This window comes from Zea mays, chromosome 8 (genome assembly GCF_902167145.1).
Source record: "Zea mays cultivar B73 chromosome 8, Zm-B73-REFERENCE-NAM-5.0, whole genome shotgun sequence".
NCBI lineage: Eukaryota > Viridiplantae > Streptophyta > Magnoliopsida > Poales > Poaceae > Zea > Zea mays.
In genome coordinates, this window is record NC_050103.1 from 69,130,671 (window position 1) to 69,147,354 (window position 16,684).

At 40.9% G+C, this 16,684-nt stretch overlaps 1 protein-coding gene across 2 annotated transcripts; it reads right to left on the reverse strand.

The window, feature by feature from the left end:
• Positions 1-13,157: 13,157 nt before the first annotated feature.
• LOC103635319 (uncharacterized) lies at positions 13,158-16,004 on the reverse strand. Of its 2 annotated transcripts, XM_008657803.2 has the most exons (5): positions 15,526-15,983; positions 15,251-15,373; positions 14,178-14,254; positions 13,907-13,997; positions 13,158-13,604 (listed from the first exon to the last, which is right to left on the reverse strand). In XM_008657803.2, exons 1-5 carry the CDS (start codon positions 15,763-15,765, stop codon positions 13,497-13,499), a joined length of 639 nt encoding a protein of 212 aa, XP_008656025.1. In that variant the 5' UTR covers positions 15,766-15,983; the 3' UTR covers positions 13,158-13,496. The 2 variants fall into 2 exon arrangements, with proteins under 2 accessions (XP_008656025.1, XP_020398462.1); XM_020542873.1 differs by lacking the exon at positions 13,907-13,997 and having other exon boundaries at positions 15,526-16,004.
• Positions 16,005-16,684: the final 680 nt, after the last annotated feature.

Genomic DNA, 16,684 nt, shown 5'->3' on the forward strand with positions numbered 1-16,684 from the left:
TGGCAATGAAACGATGAAGTATCAAACCTGCAAAAGAAACACCATAGTAAATGGATAGATTGTTACTTCATTAGGCTTTGGAGTTCCCTTAGACATGTTTCAAAGTATATATTTTCATTCATCCTTCTTCAGTCCTGTTCACTAGCACTTTTAACACTCCTTACTTTCTATGAATAGATATGTTTGCCCCACAGTGACTATCATACTTTAAAAGTCAAAGAGCAGTACTGAAAATAATCATGTGTGGCTTTAATGAAAAATTGAACCTTTATCAGTCTGTACAACCCATCTGCTTTAGAAAATCAGCCCCTAATTAGTGAAATAAGATCATGCAATACATTAAGCATCCAAGTTGTATTATCTTGGCTGTTTCTCCTGCAAATTCTGATTTAGCCAACTCTGATGCGCTCCAACTAGCAAGGCTTGCTTATCCTGATGATTCTTAATCAACTTACATAATGCATTTAATTACCACTTTCTTTGTAGTAGACTACTAGCTAAGTGTCAACCTTTTAACTGCTTGTTGTTTTACTGGCAGAGTCTCGTACTGACCGTGTTATCAGCAAGGTATTTATTTACTTTACTTAGCTAATGTTTTATGGTCCTTTTATCACTATATGGTCATTTTGATAACATCATTTTAATGTCTTTAGTCGGATATCATGGACAGGAGGCACTTATGCTTGTAACTTCTTGTTGGGAAATGTGATTCCACTCAAGTTTGGTTATGTAGGTGTTGTAAATCGCAGCCAAGAGTTATATTTTTTTTGTCGAACCGTAGGCCTTGTAAAGTTTAATTACCAGTTTGTGTTTTTTCACAATAGTAGTTATTTCTATATCCATCCAATGCCATCTTGGTTGGGATAAAAAGCTTTGTTGTTGTTGGTCCTCACATAATGCTAGATTGATGTCTGCAATCACTAGGAACTAGCAGTGGAGACAATTATGATGTATTAATGAGAAATTAAATTTCTGATATTAGAAGTCTTCATTTGCTTTTACATTTTGTTCTTTTTATGATCTTGATCTTAGAAGCAGGGTTTTGGTACCAGCTTAGCTAATTTTCTGAAGTTTTATGTTCTTACTTTTTAGTTTCCTATATGATATACTGCATTCTAAACTCTGTATTCGTGGGGAAAGTTGTTGAGAGGCATTGGTATGAGAAAAACCTCTACGCCTATTAAGCGGGAGTTCCGTCGTGCATCACTCCCTTCCTCTCCTCCACACGATGGTGGTTCCCCTCCACGCAAGATAGCAACTGCAACACAGCATTCTAAACTTTGTATCCGTCTTCGTAGTTCATGTGCAGTAAGATACTTTACTTTGTATCTGTCTTTGTAGTTCATGTGTAGTCAGAGAAGTGTTTGCTCAAAGTCTTCTGTTAGATTTCTTGCATGTGCCTGTTTTGTTTTCTTCAGAGGCTGAGGACGCGATAGGGGATGAGATAGGGGATTTGCTGGAGATAGCCTTAGGGTACCTCTTTTTGGGTTATTTCCGACTATTTGAATGTATCGCCTCTATTCTTGATGCCATGATAATAACTTGCCAACTGCATTTTGATTTTTACTGCAGAAAGTGGAACAAGAGAAGCTGGAGAAGCTCGCACGCAAGGTATGCAAATACACAATATCTCTAAGCATTGAATTGGGCAGCATTCTCTTATGTTCGATCCAGTGTTGTCGTAAACGACCCTGTAATCTGTTTACTCACCATGTAAACTACACGGTCACTAGCCGTTTACATTTAATCATCATTTATCCTGTTTTCCTTGATCATTTACCATTTTAAGTTTAGTCTGTCATTGGCTAATAGGCTAAACATGGACTAATTAAACATTCTTTTTTTCTAATGAGTTCTACTCATCAATCACCATCTATTAGTTCATATTAGTCCACGATTAGTCCCCCCCACAGCATTCTGGTCAACATGGGCTCAATCATATTCTTCTGCTTTGTTGATGCTTGTGTTTTACAAATTTTCGTACTTGGAATCATGAACTCTTTACTTGGGTTATATGTATGCCCATGTTGAGTAGGAGTTTTGTTGCTGGAGGGTTATGAAAACATTAAACTCTCACACAAGATGTAACATTGATTCTAGGGCCCCAGCTCAGGTGAGCAACCCTCGTCAACCACAGGCTCTGCAACAAGTGATGTGAAGGCCGATGCTGGGCCAACGGAGTCAGCATCTGCAAGTGTGTCGACCGACAAGAACAGAAACTATGCTGTTCTGGCAGGCGTAGTTGCTGCCCTGGGTGGCCTGGGTTGGTATCTATTGTCAAAGCCTAAGAAGTCGGAGGTGGTTGTGGACTAAAAAGGGATGTTGTGAACTTGTGAATCCGATCTGCGGATGGTCGGCCTTATATCTCACCATGGTTTTTACTTTCTGCGCATAGAGCTGCAACTTCTGGAAATAATTGTTGAAATTTACTCTGCACTACTTGTTCTTAGGCCTGTTGCATCACATAACCTTGAAGTATGCACTCGAGTTGTTCAGTGGTTCTCTCCCTCGCTTGTCAGGTTGCAATGTTGAGTAATGCTTGTAGTGCTGCCTGCATCGTTGCTGGATAGGTTTTTGGATAGCTTGGATTAGAAGGGGAGGCACTAAACCAGGCCTCAATCTACTTCAATTCCTTTCTCCCAAACAATCTTTCTGATTCAATTCCAAACGTATGTTCTACTTTCCTATATATATTACTACATGTGTTACGTATGTTGTGGGATTCACAATTTTATTCCATGGTGTACACAGAACTGTCCAAAGTGCATGCGTTGGTTTGCATATATTAACATTATTGCTTCACACTTACTCCAAGTGCCAGCCTGCCAGGCTACCAGGTATCTTGCTATTATTTGCTCTGCTCTTAATACAGAGCTGGGGTGTTATGGGTGTGCCACAAAGATGATGAATTCCAAGATTCATCAAATGAAGCTCCTGAATGAGGACCCCCTGAGATGATCTTTATTCGGAAAATGCAAGGCAACTTAATGGCCTACCCAATGTGCACAGGCTAACATGATGAATATTGCAGAGTGATACTGTATTTGTTTAGTCACCTTATTACTTGATCACATTGTATTATCTTTATACATTGTTACCATGACTGAGCTTATAAAAACTTTTCTATTTAAATGTATAGTCGAGATGACATAGTTATACATGCTTAATTATGCTCTGAATTCGACCGAGGGTAGTGTATATATATTGTCTTTGTATGCTTACATGAACAATTTGTTTTATTTAATGTTAAAATATAAAGGTACTTTTGGTGGAAGTGCATTAGTGAAAGAACATGCATAATGTTCAATGAATTGTTTTATTAGAATAATTTATAAGATTTTTTTTCAAAGGCGTACACGCCCTCTAATCGAACGTTTGCTCCCATTGAACCAGCTCCCTGTACCTAAGGGTGCCTTTCGTGGTTCTGCCTCTCGTTAATTTTGCCACCCGGTCGTACGGACCGACAGATAGCCCCCCACGCGACGCCGAAACCGCAACCTTTTCTCCCCTAATTAGTCATGCCCCACCCCCATCTCTCACCTGGCTTACCGTGCCCCAACCTCCACAACAATATAATAGATTACTATGTGTTTTCTGTAATACTTCTGTTTTTTTTGTAATATTTATATCTTAGAACAAAAAGGCGCATGAATTTATCTATCCTTTTTAATTTCCATGACAAAGTACTTATCAATTTTCCTTTTCAATTTCCATGACAAAGTACGGGGACATACATATATATTTTTAAGGTATGTAACCTCTTTAATTATTTAAAGATACTGACAAGAGCATAAAATACCAGTTAGTGCTTCTATATCTTAATGTATCTTAATATAATATATTGACTCCGTAGCGAAGCACGGGCATATACCTATATAGTTATAAAATCATAACATTTATATATGAAATTGGATGAAGATAAAGTTTATATGAAAATTGTAGAGCTCAAAGAGATCAATAACTTTGTAGTACAACACATTTTTATTTAAACACATCTTTAGACCAAAATAATTGAAATAATATCCAAAATTATATCAAATTAATAGATTTTATCATTTTTATGTGGGGATTTAAGGTCATCTCTATGTGGGAACTTAATGTTATCTTTTTATAGAATATTTATTAGTATTGGTAACTTATTTGGAATTTTGATCGACGCTACAATATTTTTATGAATTTAATTGTATTTTGATGATTTTTCTACAACAAGAAATGGATAATACACAAATAGCTTTAAAAATTCATGAAATTTTACGGAGGCATAACATATGTCCATATATAACCATAAAAATGTTTGGATCATAAGATCTATACGATGCGTTTCTTCCATTTCACTTTAACTTATTTGTATGGGCTACATGTGATTATGTGAAATCAATTTAAGTATCCAAGTTTCAACATAATCAGTACTTTACTTTATCATTTTGATGTGAGGACTTGAGTTATCTTCGTATAGAATGTTTATTAGTTTTTTGAACTTATTTGCAATTTTTAAGTGAAACTAGAATATTTTATGAATTTAATTGTATTTTGATGATTTCCTATAGAAAAATAATAATAATACACAAATAGCCTCAGAAATTCATGGATTTTTTACAGAGACACAATATATATCTCCACATATAGTTCTCAAAAACATTTGGACTATAAAATCCACAAGTTATTGTTTCTTCCATTCCACTTCCACTTATTGCATGAGTTATACATGTGATGTCACTCTATATATCGAAGTTTCAACATAATAAATACTTCACTTATCATTTTCATGTGGGGACTTGAGGTTATCTTCGAATAGAATGTTTATTAGTTTTGGTAACTTTTTTTTGCAATTTTGGGTCGAAACTAGTGTAATTTTTTGAATTTAAGTATATTTTGATGATGTTATGTAGAAAGAAATTAATAATGCATAAATAGCCTTAGAAATTCATGAAATTATACGGAGGTATAATATATGATCACATATAGTCATAAAAAATAACGGGACCCTAAAATTCACAAGATGTCAATGTTTCTTCTATTTCATTTTCCACTTATTGCGTGAGTTACACGTGAAATTACTCTAACTATTCAAGTTTCAACATAATCAATACTTCGCTTTAGGAACTTGAGTTTTATCTTCTTATAAAAATGTTTATTAGTCTTGATAATTTATTTTGCAATGTTATGGCCGAACAAGAATAATTTTGATAGTATCTAATGTCTGACAAAAATTATTCATTCCGTCACTTATCCACCCGAATAAATATCTGGTCCATGTATTCATATCAGTTGTGTTTCTAACTATCTATATATCCGATTCCCGATACGTTTTAAATACATCTATTGTCACCCTAGCTTGGCTAGCGCGTCCAGGCTGGTGTAGCAGCCCAACAAGCTGACAAGCAAGCATGCACGTTCAGCTCCACGCCGTCCAGCCCTGCATCGTCGAGAAGAGCACTAGACCTCGCTGCACCTCACGACTTGTGCGTACACGCGCTCAATATGGCGCTCCACATCGCGACGGCCTTCTCCGACATGACGTCAAATACGATGCTCATGTCTCCAGCGAGCATGAGCTTTAGGCCATCCTGTCACGAGGACAGACGCCGGACGCGGACTAGCTTGCCACCAGCGACGCCGGTGTAGGGACGTGGTAGGGCATAGCACAGCGGCGCCTGGATGCGTGGCCGCAGACGGGACTGCGGCACGCTGGCCGACATGCATGGATGCTAGTGTTGGCGGCTGTAGGCCTTCTTGTGCAGCCGTTTGCAACCAAACATTCCATGGTTTAAATGTTTTTACAGGAGTATGAAAAAACTACAGTATCGATGTGCCATGTACAACCCTAAACCAGCATAGTATTGTAAGTATCAAAATACTTTGCTACCAAACACATGGCCTACAGGCCTAGTGTTTTTTGGTTCCACACACTTTCCACCCAGCAACTTGCTTGCTGCAATATGCATGCAGTACACGGGCAACTTGCCATCCGGCCGGGCACCATGCATGATTCAGCTTCAGCAGTCGTCTCCGAACTCTCTTTCTCCACAACTGGCTAGCTAGCGCATTATTAACGGTATAATAAGCATATATAATAAGTGCATATTGCTAGCTGGTACGACGTGTATATATATCGGCCTGCATGCACAGCTTTCATCTCCGATATATACATGCATGCGATGATTACTTCAATTTGATCCACAGTAGCTTGTGTTATCACACGTGTACTACCGTTGAACTGTAGCCTTCGGATTACAGGCCGGCCGGTACGTCGTATCCTTCATCTAAGGTTTCACTACAGTAAACGGAACAACGTCCGACGGCCAAAACCGTCGGACATAAGGATTAAACCGTCGGAAATAGGTTATCTCCGACGGGAATGACTTATCTCCGACGGCTTTAAGCTGTCGGAGATAATTCGTCGGAAATAGTGCAATGTCCGACGGCAGCCGTCGGACATAAGCTATCTCTGACGGCTGCGTGAGCCCGTCGGAAATAGTAAATCCCAACCGTTTTACCGGTCAGCCTGTGGGCCCCACAATCTTACGTCCGACGGCCCAGCGCTAAGCCGTCGGACATAACCATGTGTTATGTCCGACGGTATAGAACACTGTCGGACATAAGGAATGGTTATGTCCGACGGCTATCACTAGGCCGTCGGACATAACAAATTATAGAATTTACACAAAATTCTGTTTTTTAAAAAATCTGACATTTACAAAACAAAAACAGATTCATGCACATATACACATTCACATTCACAATCACAAATATACACATTCTAATAAGTATTCACAATCACAAATATTCTCACATAAATATTAGCATTCACAAATTTAACATCAACATATAGGTTCGACGGTTGTTGCAAACTGAAATTGTGTCTCACAAACAAGTGTTGCAAAGTGTTTCATAAATAAACATCACGACACATCAATCATATCCATCGTCTGGATGGTTCGAGTAGCCACCTCCTCCGGCTGGACTCTGCGTGTTGAAAAGGTTGTTGACCCACGAATGTGTTGTGTCGTCTTGACCAGACCCATCTCCTGGTGCGGCAACTGAAGCGGGTGGTGTCTGAAATCCCTATAACACAAGCACATGAAATAGTAACCATTCAGTTGTTCATTTAAACACATAAGACATCTATGAACATGTCACACACGCATATGTGTACATACCATAGGGAATTGTGACGGAGGCGGAGGCGGAGGTGGAGGCGCCAACATTGGCATTGGCAGTGCAAAGTCCGGAGGCGGCATCCCATATGTCGGCATCGGGACGCCCGCTTGTTGGGCTAGTTGCTACAAATTATATACAAGTCATTGTTGAACAAACAAGATACACATCAAGTGTTTTGCAAAATAAGCTACAAAATGTTACTTCGACTTACCGAGAGAAGAGCTTGATTTTGGGCCTGGAGGCTTGCATAATACTCGTCCCTCTTCTTCTGGTACTCGGCTTGTTGTCTCTGGTATTCAGATTGTTGCCTCTGGTACTCCAATTGTTCCCTCAAGACTGATTGATGGTACTCTGCCTGTTGACGCAACACTGCAAGCTCTATCTCATGGGCTGCTGATCGTGAACGGGACGACTGTGAAGACGACGATGTGGATTGTCGTCCACGGCGTCTCAGCTCTCTGGAATCAATTGTAGAATCAAAAATACCCAACCTACAAGAGTGAACCATGCACTTAGTATAGTAACTCATGGCTCAGTTGAATCGCAAGCATATGATGACAATTTTGAAAACCAAATCAAATAATCTCACCGTCCATGGGCTTGTCCTCCTACGCTAGCATATGCTGCCTGAGGGTCGATTGGCTGGCTCCTCCAATCGTACTCCTCCCCATGGCGTTGAACCATCTCCTGCCCATACGAAGCCTGGAGGCAAACAATATCAAATATAAGTGCATAACCCCTATGCCCTTGCAAACAATATCAACACACATAATAGAGTATCAAAAACTCACTAGACGGTCGGTGGTCGTCTGAGTGCATAACACATCAGGATTCTGAGGATCAGAACCCCTATGCCCTTGCATATACACCTCCACATCCGTGGGCGTACGGCCGGATTTGACTTCCTGTACATAAAAGTTATAATGACACATTTCTATGTGATTCAAAGTTACGACAAACTGTGACTTACCATTCGCTTAGCCAAGCGCACATGACCATCACCGCCGTAGTTGTGGAACGACTCAGTCCCACGGTTTCCCCTGTTCCTTTCGGAAATGGCACGAAACTCAGGGGAAGCCCACCATCTGCACAATGCCCGATAACCGTCTGATCGGGTGGCCATCCACGGCACCGACACCTACATGAAATTTTTTAAATAAAGCAAGCAAATACATGGCTTTGTGCGATATGAGAGGCAACAACCTGTTTACCTCTAGGTATTGCTCCTCCGTCAAGTAAATTGATGACCACTCGGCCTTTGTATTTGGCATCGGTCGATCATCAGCATTTGCTCTGTACCATGCCTTTATAGCCTGAATTCGTGCATAGTACATTGCATCTGCAACGACATCGTTCGCGTTAAACTCAAACACGTAACGAGCGTTCATATCATATGATCCATCGTCCGACAACTTGTACCGTTTCTGCAAAAACCATAGTGTTATCATAAAAGCAAACATATATGGAATAACTAAAATAGTATAAACAAGTCATACCCAGAATGCATCCCAAACTAGTGCCTGTGTGTTGCCAAACGTTCTACAGACACCATAGCGATAATGCTCCCAAGTGGTGGCGGGGACAGACTCTAGATTATATCATTAATGACTCCATAATAATTAGTCACCTTCCCTTCATCATCGACAGCTCTAGTTACAACTCCAAAGTTTGTCGTGGCTGCTAGAGGATGATCATCTTCGAACCTTGTGGAACGGAATCTAAAACCATTGACATCATACCGACCATAACGTCTACCAGTTACTGCTCCTAGGGATAATTGTCGAAGGTCCGGGTGTATATTGTCATTTTTATCTACATAATCTCGAAACCAACACAAGAAATTAAGTCCCCCATCTTTTCCCTCTCGACGAATCTGGTCACGTTCACAGCCAGAGATGCAATTTTGAGAATCAAATTCCCTGTTAGTACAAGGAAACAAACCTTTTAGTATCACAACAAAAATTCTAGCGGCAATGACTAAAATAAAGTTTACACTTACAGGAGAAACTGACTCATCTCTTCCATGTTGTTATACATGTAGAGTAAAGCAGTCTTCCATTCGTCGTTGGTGAAACAGTATGTTGTGCTGGGTCCTACAGTTTTGCCCCTCCATTGAAAAATTTCAATATCACTAATAGGGGGCTCGTCGACATGATACCGCAACGTATGGGCATTGACATTGTGTTCCTCTGCAAAGTACAGGCCCGTGAACGATGCTATCTCTTTGTATTTGAATTCTTCAGCGATGCACCCTTCAACTCGTCTCTTATTACCAACCATTGCACGTAGCTTCTTTAGTGTCCTTTCGATGTGATACATCCATCTATATTGCACATGACCTCCTACCTTAGCTTCGTATGGTAGGTGAACAAGTAGATGTTGCATCGGATTGAAGAAACCTGGTGGAAATATTTTTTCAAGTTTGCATACCAAAATCGGTATTTCTTGCTCAAGCTTCTCCATCATCTCTTTCTTTATTTCTTTGGCACAAAGATGTCTATAAAAGTAGCTTAGCTCCGCTAATGCTTTCCAGACATCATTTTTTACAAAACCACGAAACATAACAGGAAGGAGTCTTTCCATTATTATGTGGTAGTCATGACTCTTCAACCCAGAAAACTTGCCCGTCTTCAAATTCACAGACCTTCTAAAGCCCGCGGCGTAACCATCTGGGAACTTTAAGTTTTTCAACCATTTCATCAATTGTTTCTTCCTTTTAGGTTTAATACTGAAAGGAGCACGTGGCTTCTTCTGATTCTCTCCTATCTCCATAGTTGGTCTTCTACAGATTAAGGCCAAGTCTTTCCTTGCCTTAGGGTTGTCTTTTGTTTTGTCGGTGATATTCATGCAAGTGCTGATAATGCTTTCACCCATATTTCGTTCCTGGTGCATGACATCAATGTTATGCATTAGAATCAAGGCTTTCATATAAGGGAGTTCCCATAGACCACATTTGTGAGTCCAATTATGCTCGGTTCCATAACCTTCAAAACGATTTCCATGTTCGTTTAGTTTCAAATCATTAAGTCTCGCGAGAATCTCTGGACCACTTAGACGCTTGGGTGGTCCCCTCGTCACAATCGTGTCCTTTTTAAAAGCGTTCCTATCGAACCTGAACGGGTGATCCTCTGGCAAAAAACATCTATGGCAATCGAAGTAACATATCTTTCCACCAAACTTTAGTCGAAAGCATAAAGTGTCTTCAACGCATATAGGACATGTCAAAATCCCATGACAACTCCATCCAGCAAAGATACCATAAGCCATAAAATCATGAATAGACCATAAAAACGCGGCTCTCAGGTTGAACTTCTGTTTTTTGTAACAATCGTACGCCTCGACTCCTTCCCACAAAATTTTCAATTCTTCAATCAGGGGTCTCATCATCACATCGATCTTTGTTCCAGGATGATCCGGACCAGGTATTATAAGACACAAGAAAATAAATTCATATTTCATGCAAAGAGCTGGTGGAAGGTTGTATGGAACAGCAAAGACGGGCCAACATGAGTACGACGTTGCAGTTAGATTGAATGGTGAGAAACCATCTGTTGCCAAACCGAAGCGGACATTCCGCACTTCATCAGCAAAGCTGGAATCAAAAGCATCTAGTGCCTTCCATGCATCTGTATCAGCTGGGTGCACCATGACATTTGGATTCTCACGTACCCCTTCTTTGTGCCACCTCATGTGTCTGGCTGTATTCTTGGAGATGAACAAACGTTTCAACCGAGGTATGAGAGGCATGCAACGAAGCTGCTTACGTGCAATCTTCGTAGTCACGGTCAAACCATCGTCGTTTTCAACCTCAACGAATCTACGCTCACCACATACAATACACTTCTTCTCACCTGCGGTCTCCTTCCAGAAAAGCATACAATTATTTTCACAGACATCGATTTTTTCGTAGTCCATACCGAGGTCAGATAACAGCTTTTTAGACTGATACATGTCCTTTGGCATCTTGTGATTCTCCGGAAGTACATCACTGATCAAGTTCAAAAGTTCCTTGTAACAGTTGTTTGAGAATGCAAACTTAGACTTAATAGCCATAAGTCGAGTCACAAATACAAGGACGGTCACTTTTGTGTGCTCATGCAACGACTCTTCGGCAGCTTTAAGGAGCTCGAAGAACTTCTGAACCTCAGGTGTAGCTGGATCCTCAAACTCGGTGGGTTGACCGGGGTTCTCCGAATCGACGGTTAGAAACTCATGGCGTACATCGTCAAACATCTCTTCCATCCTATCGTAGTCCTCCTCTTCATGTGACTGAACTTCCGATACAATACGAGGAGGTGGGTCCTCACCGTGGTGCACCCACACCTCATAGCCTGGCATATAACCGTTCTTGCAAATATGTATCAACATAGTCCTCCTGTCAAGGAAATTAATGTTCCGACACTTGCTACAAGGGCACCTAACATCGGTTCCAGTCTCTGACCGAGCAAAAGCATGGTCGAGAAAAGCATCAGTCTTGGCCACCCACTCACTTGATAGAGCACCTCTTTTCTTCCAACCTTCATACATCCATCGACGATTCTCCTCCATACTAGATACGAGACGTTAACTTAATTAGATAAGTAATGCACGGGCCATCCGTTTTTACGAAGAAATCACGCCCCTACATCTGTAGGAAAGGATAGGTCCTAAACCCACCCAGGAGTGACCGACGAGGCCGTGTTTATTACAAGACATGTGGTCGTGCGAAATTTCGGCAGCATAACCCCGTTGTTCTCCAATCGCACGCCTAAAAATGGTGCAATTGGAGAACAGAGAGGTTATGCTGCCGAAACTAAGCAGGAGCACATGCTTTTGTCATAAACACGGACTCTGTCGGTCACCCCGAGGCTGTCCAATAAAGGGACAATTCCGGCCCAACATACCTCACATGCGTCGCATGTAAGGTGTGTTGGACCGAAACGGATGACGCCTAAGTTTCGTTTGTTGACACTACGATACACTATGAATAACTAGAATCATCGTTAACCATACTAGATACGAGACGTTAACTTAATTAGTTATGATTACTAATTAACCACACTAATACAATAGCCACTAATTAACCAAACTAATACAATAGCACTACAAAAAATCATTTCACGGGACCCTAAATCAAATAAAACAACCTTATTTCCGAGGGCTAATAATTACCCTCGAAAATTAAAAGTTTAAATTATATAGACACCACTACATAACATTATTACGGGTGACAAATCATATAAACTGACCTTAATTCCGAGGGCATAATAATTACCCTCGGAAATTAAAAATTTAAATTATCTAAGCAACACTAAGTAAACGAAAACAAACTTAATTAATTACATAACCAAATTTCGCCATATAATCAAATTTAGGCCCTCGGATATAATAAGATAAACATTATTTAACATACTAATAATTTAATAACAACAGTGGAAACTACAAAATAAAAATAAAAATACTTACTTAGCAGTGGGCAGGGCAGTGGCGGCCGGCGGCGGGTGTCGACGGGGGGCGGGCGGGGCGGCGGCGGCGACGGGCGGTGACGGCGCGGCGTCCAGGGCAGTGACGGGCGGTGACGGCACGGCGGCGGCGGCGACGGGCAAAGAGAAGAGAGGAGAGAGCGAGCGCGTGTGAAAAATGAACCGCGCGCCGGGCTTGCCGTGTTAAAAAACCTTACCTCCGACGGCTACGTACGAGACCGTCGGACATAAGCTTATGTCCGACGGCTATCAGGGTAGCCGTCGGAGGTAAGGCGGTATTTCCGAGAGCCCTTGGTGGCCGTCGGACATAATCTTATGTCCGACGGCATCGTAGACCGCCGTCGGAGATAAATTGACCGTCGGAATTTTGTTAGTTTACTGTAGTGTTTAGCATATAGCGCATGCACGCCCAGATGCCAGATTACCCGATAGTATACACACACATACATACATACATGTATGCATGCATGCATGCTTGCAGCATAACGGTGATAATAACCAGCACACACGTAATTCTATGCTATATCAAACTTATACACAGTATGTGAGTATATTATATATATTGTACAGATAATAATTAGGTAGCCAGCATATATCAACCAAATAAACCCAGCTTGTACGTGCTTGATCGTTTCCGCAAGTCGGTTACACAACGTCACACACCGTACGTGATCAATCAAAGAATTTGCACATGTGTGTGCATATATATATCTTTTTCTTGTATATATATGCATGCATCTCATGCAGTTCACACAAGACTACTGCAAGCCCGTTTAGTTCTCTTGTGGCAGAAACAATCAGGTAGTATATATATATGTGTAGCTTAACTGGGAGGGTATGGTAGAAGAGAGGGCCAGCAGCATGCATGTATCATCATAGCTTGAGCTCAAGGTCTACCTCCTGATCGTCGTCTAAGCTCGACGACGAGTCTGCGGTTTGATTTAGATCGTAATAATACGGCCTGTTCAAGCAAATTGATTCCTGCAACAAGTCAATGGCAACACTGCAACATGAGCTTTTCAGTAAGTTATCGACGACACGTACGTACTGAAACCACATACACACACTTGTAATCTTTTTATTATTATTTCAGACATATATACTCCATCTATTTCAAATTATTATTATGAGGCGTTCTAACTACTTCTCTAGATATCTAATAAAATAAAAAAGGTATGTGTTTGGACATAAGCTATATATACATAGATGCATATATAGCAAAAGATATGTAATTAGAAAAAACAAATAGAACGATTTATAAAGTAGAGGTAATAAAAAAGCACCCGAGGTTTGAAGAGAGGCAATGTGGCATTGCTTGGATGTGGATAATGTGCTTCCGAACCAAAGGTAGCGCCATAGTAATTATTTGGTGACCTGATCGACAGGTAATAAGGGAAATTAATTGCATGCATGCTCAAATGTTACTGCAGTACGTACGTAGTATATATCATCATCGTCTGCGTGTGTTTGAAAATGCACATGTTTTCTTTATTATTTGATATGCATGATCACAAATAAGCTAGTGCATGCAAGTACATGCATGGATGTGTGTACCTGCTGACGATGGGATTTGTTTGAAATTCACCATATCTCATGTCGTCTCCTCCAGCAGATCTCTCTCCATATGCCATCTACGTACGTACAACAGACACACATAATTGAGGTTGTTAGGTCGCAGCAGCAGCAGCTGTAAGATATGCAGGCAGCTGGCTAAAGCCCATCACGTGCATGGGGGAATAAAATCTCCTGATCTCCCCCACTGATACTCGATCTCGCCCTTTGTTGATCATCTTTTGGCGTACGTGTTAGGCTCAATTATTATACAATATTCTTATATTTTAGGCATCGTGAAACATCATTCCGTGTGCCACACAAGTGATATATGCATGCATATGGTGCATTCTTGATCGAGCTAGTGGTACACCAGTACTCACAAGTCACAAAATTGAAGGCACCTAAATATATATGAGCTAAAAATAAGTGCAGCGATGTACCAAATTGCTTAGCTAGCTTTTCTGATTTTATTTCAATCCGATGTTGCACTACATATATATCAAGTAACATTGGCGAAAGCAAAAACGACATGCATATGTTTATAATCAAGGATCTAAATCTCCTGCTGTAGCTGCTGCCATCTCTCTACATATTAGCCGTTCAATTCGTGGAGTGTAATAAAGCTATTTGCTAGCTCCTACATACAATTTAGCCAATACTTGTCGCTATATATAGCCTGCTAGCTAGTATATATGTGTAGCAGCTGTTTTAGAAGAGCTAGTGATATCACTAAGTTACTTAGATCGCTATCTAGAACAATGCTTATATATAATACATGTCGAAATTAATCTAGAAAAGGTATGTATAGCTCGAAAATAACAAGTATTTTCTGGAAACAAATAAATTAAACAACAACAACTTTCTCGAACAAAGAAAATATAGCAACTTTGTAGACAATGCTCTCCTATAAATTCATTGGAGAGGTATGTGCTATATAGTAAATGAAAATAGCATACTCCCTCCTTTCTTTATTATTTACCGTGTTTTAGTTCAAAATCGAACTACCAGGTGGCAAATATTCGAGAACGGAGTTATTATTTGTGAAGCGATATAATGGTATTTGGGTCGTGTACCGCAAGACGATGATGAGTCGGACGATGGATTGGGTAGGACGACGACGAAACACCCATGTTGTTGGCATGGAAGGTGGAGGACGGAGACGAAGAAGGCACCGAGTGAGACAGCCGCAACTCTTCCTGCTCGATGCATATATCGATGGATCCATCAATTGCAAAATCATCACATCAGATCAGGAAGTTCAGACCTAGCTACTGATAACCATGGCTATATATATTGCCACAAGACAAACTAAATTCGATCTGGCCAAACGAACTATATATTTAATTACCGAGTTGAAGCTACCAGTTCTGTGGATCGGATGAGGCGGCTGCTGGGCAAGAGGGTGGTGCAAGTACTCCGCCATCTCGCTCTGGATCCTGATCTTCTCCAGCTGCGCAACGCCGAGCCCTCGCTGCGGCTGCCTCGGCTTGTCGGAGCCGCCGCCGCCTCTCTTGCCCTTCGTCCTGGTGGTGGACCTTCCCCGTCCCCACTCCATGCTGTCCCCGGACCCGGAATTGCTCGCGCTCATGGATCCCACACACACACGCAGACGTCTCTCTAGACCTAGCTAGACCTAGAAGAAGTCGACCAAGAAATGGGAGCAAGCTAGCTACAGAAAGGAAGCTAAGGAGGATACGATGGATGGTGTAAAGAAGCCTCTTAGAGTGAAAGGGAGAGATCCCCCTACACGCGCAATACACCCATTAATTAATGCCTTAATTAATTAAAAAAGAGACAGCTGATCTCATCGATTTTTTTATCGGATTTGTTAGTTTAATCCTTTGTAGTGGCAAATGTGGGCTCACACGCATATATATAGTAGCATAGATAGAGAGACAGCCAGTACCATGTGCAGTCGCAGACGATCTTGGGACATCGTCCTTGTTGTCAGCAAATTAAAATGCACCACTGCTGATGAGAATTCACGTCTTCCTGGAGGAGTAAACAGAAACTGAAGGTGCGTCTCGCGATTTTTGCTCAGTTCGTTCGTCACTTTTGCTAGCGGAAGGACAAAACTGCGAAAAAAACGGGTAAAAATATGGAAAGCAGTAGAAATAAGGGCACCACTTTAAAATACCGGATTTTAAAAGTTGTCTGCTGACCCTTTTCAGTAACGATTCGTAGCTGTGCTAGCTAAGCTAAATGCTTCTGTTGGCCAGTGAGTGAACTGAAAGGGTAGTATATATATGTGGTCTTGGATTCTCTTGATGTCTCAAGAAAAGCACCCATTCGTGGTTGAGATGATAGCTGGGGCTTTATTTGTTATCACCAACAACTCTCCCTCTATATGTTAGCAGGCAACTCAGTGATTTTTTTTATGATGATACCACTATACAATGTATAATAACTGGAGTAATGATATCAGACTAGTGGAGACACATATATACATATAGTCTCTAAAAAAATAAAACACACAACTGGATCGAGACTGAGAGACAGGGGACAGG

Bases quoted from the DNA above. Each gene is read 5' to 3' on its own strand.
- LOC103635319 (XM_008657803.2), bottom strand. From the start codon at position 15,765: ATGAGCGCGAGCAATTCCGGGTCCGGGGACAGCATGGAGTGGGGACGG. The intron at 14,255-15,250 runs GTACACGACCCA...GTACGTACGTAG, and splicing joins CGACTCATCATCGTCTTGCG to ATGGCATATGGAGAGAGATC. The intron at 13,998-14,177 runs GTACACACATCC...CCTGTCGATCAG, and splicing joins ACAAATCCCATCGTCAGCAG to GTCACCAAATAATTACTATG.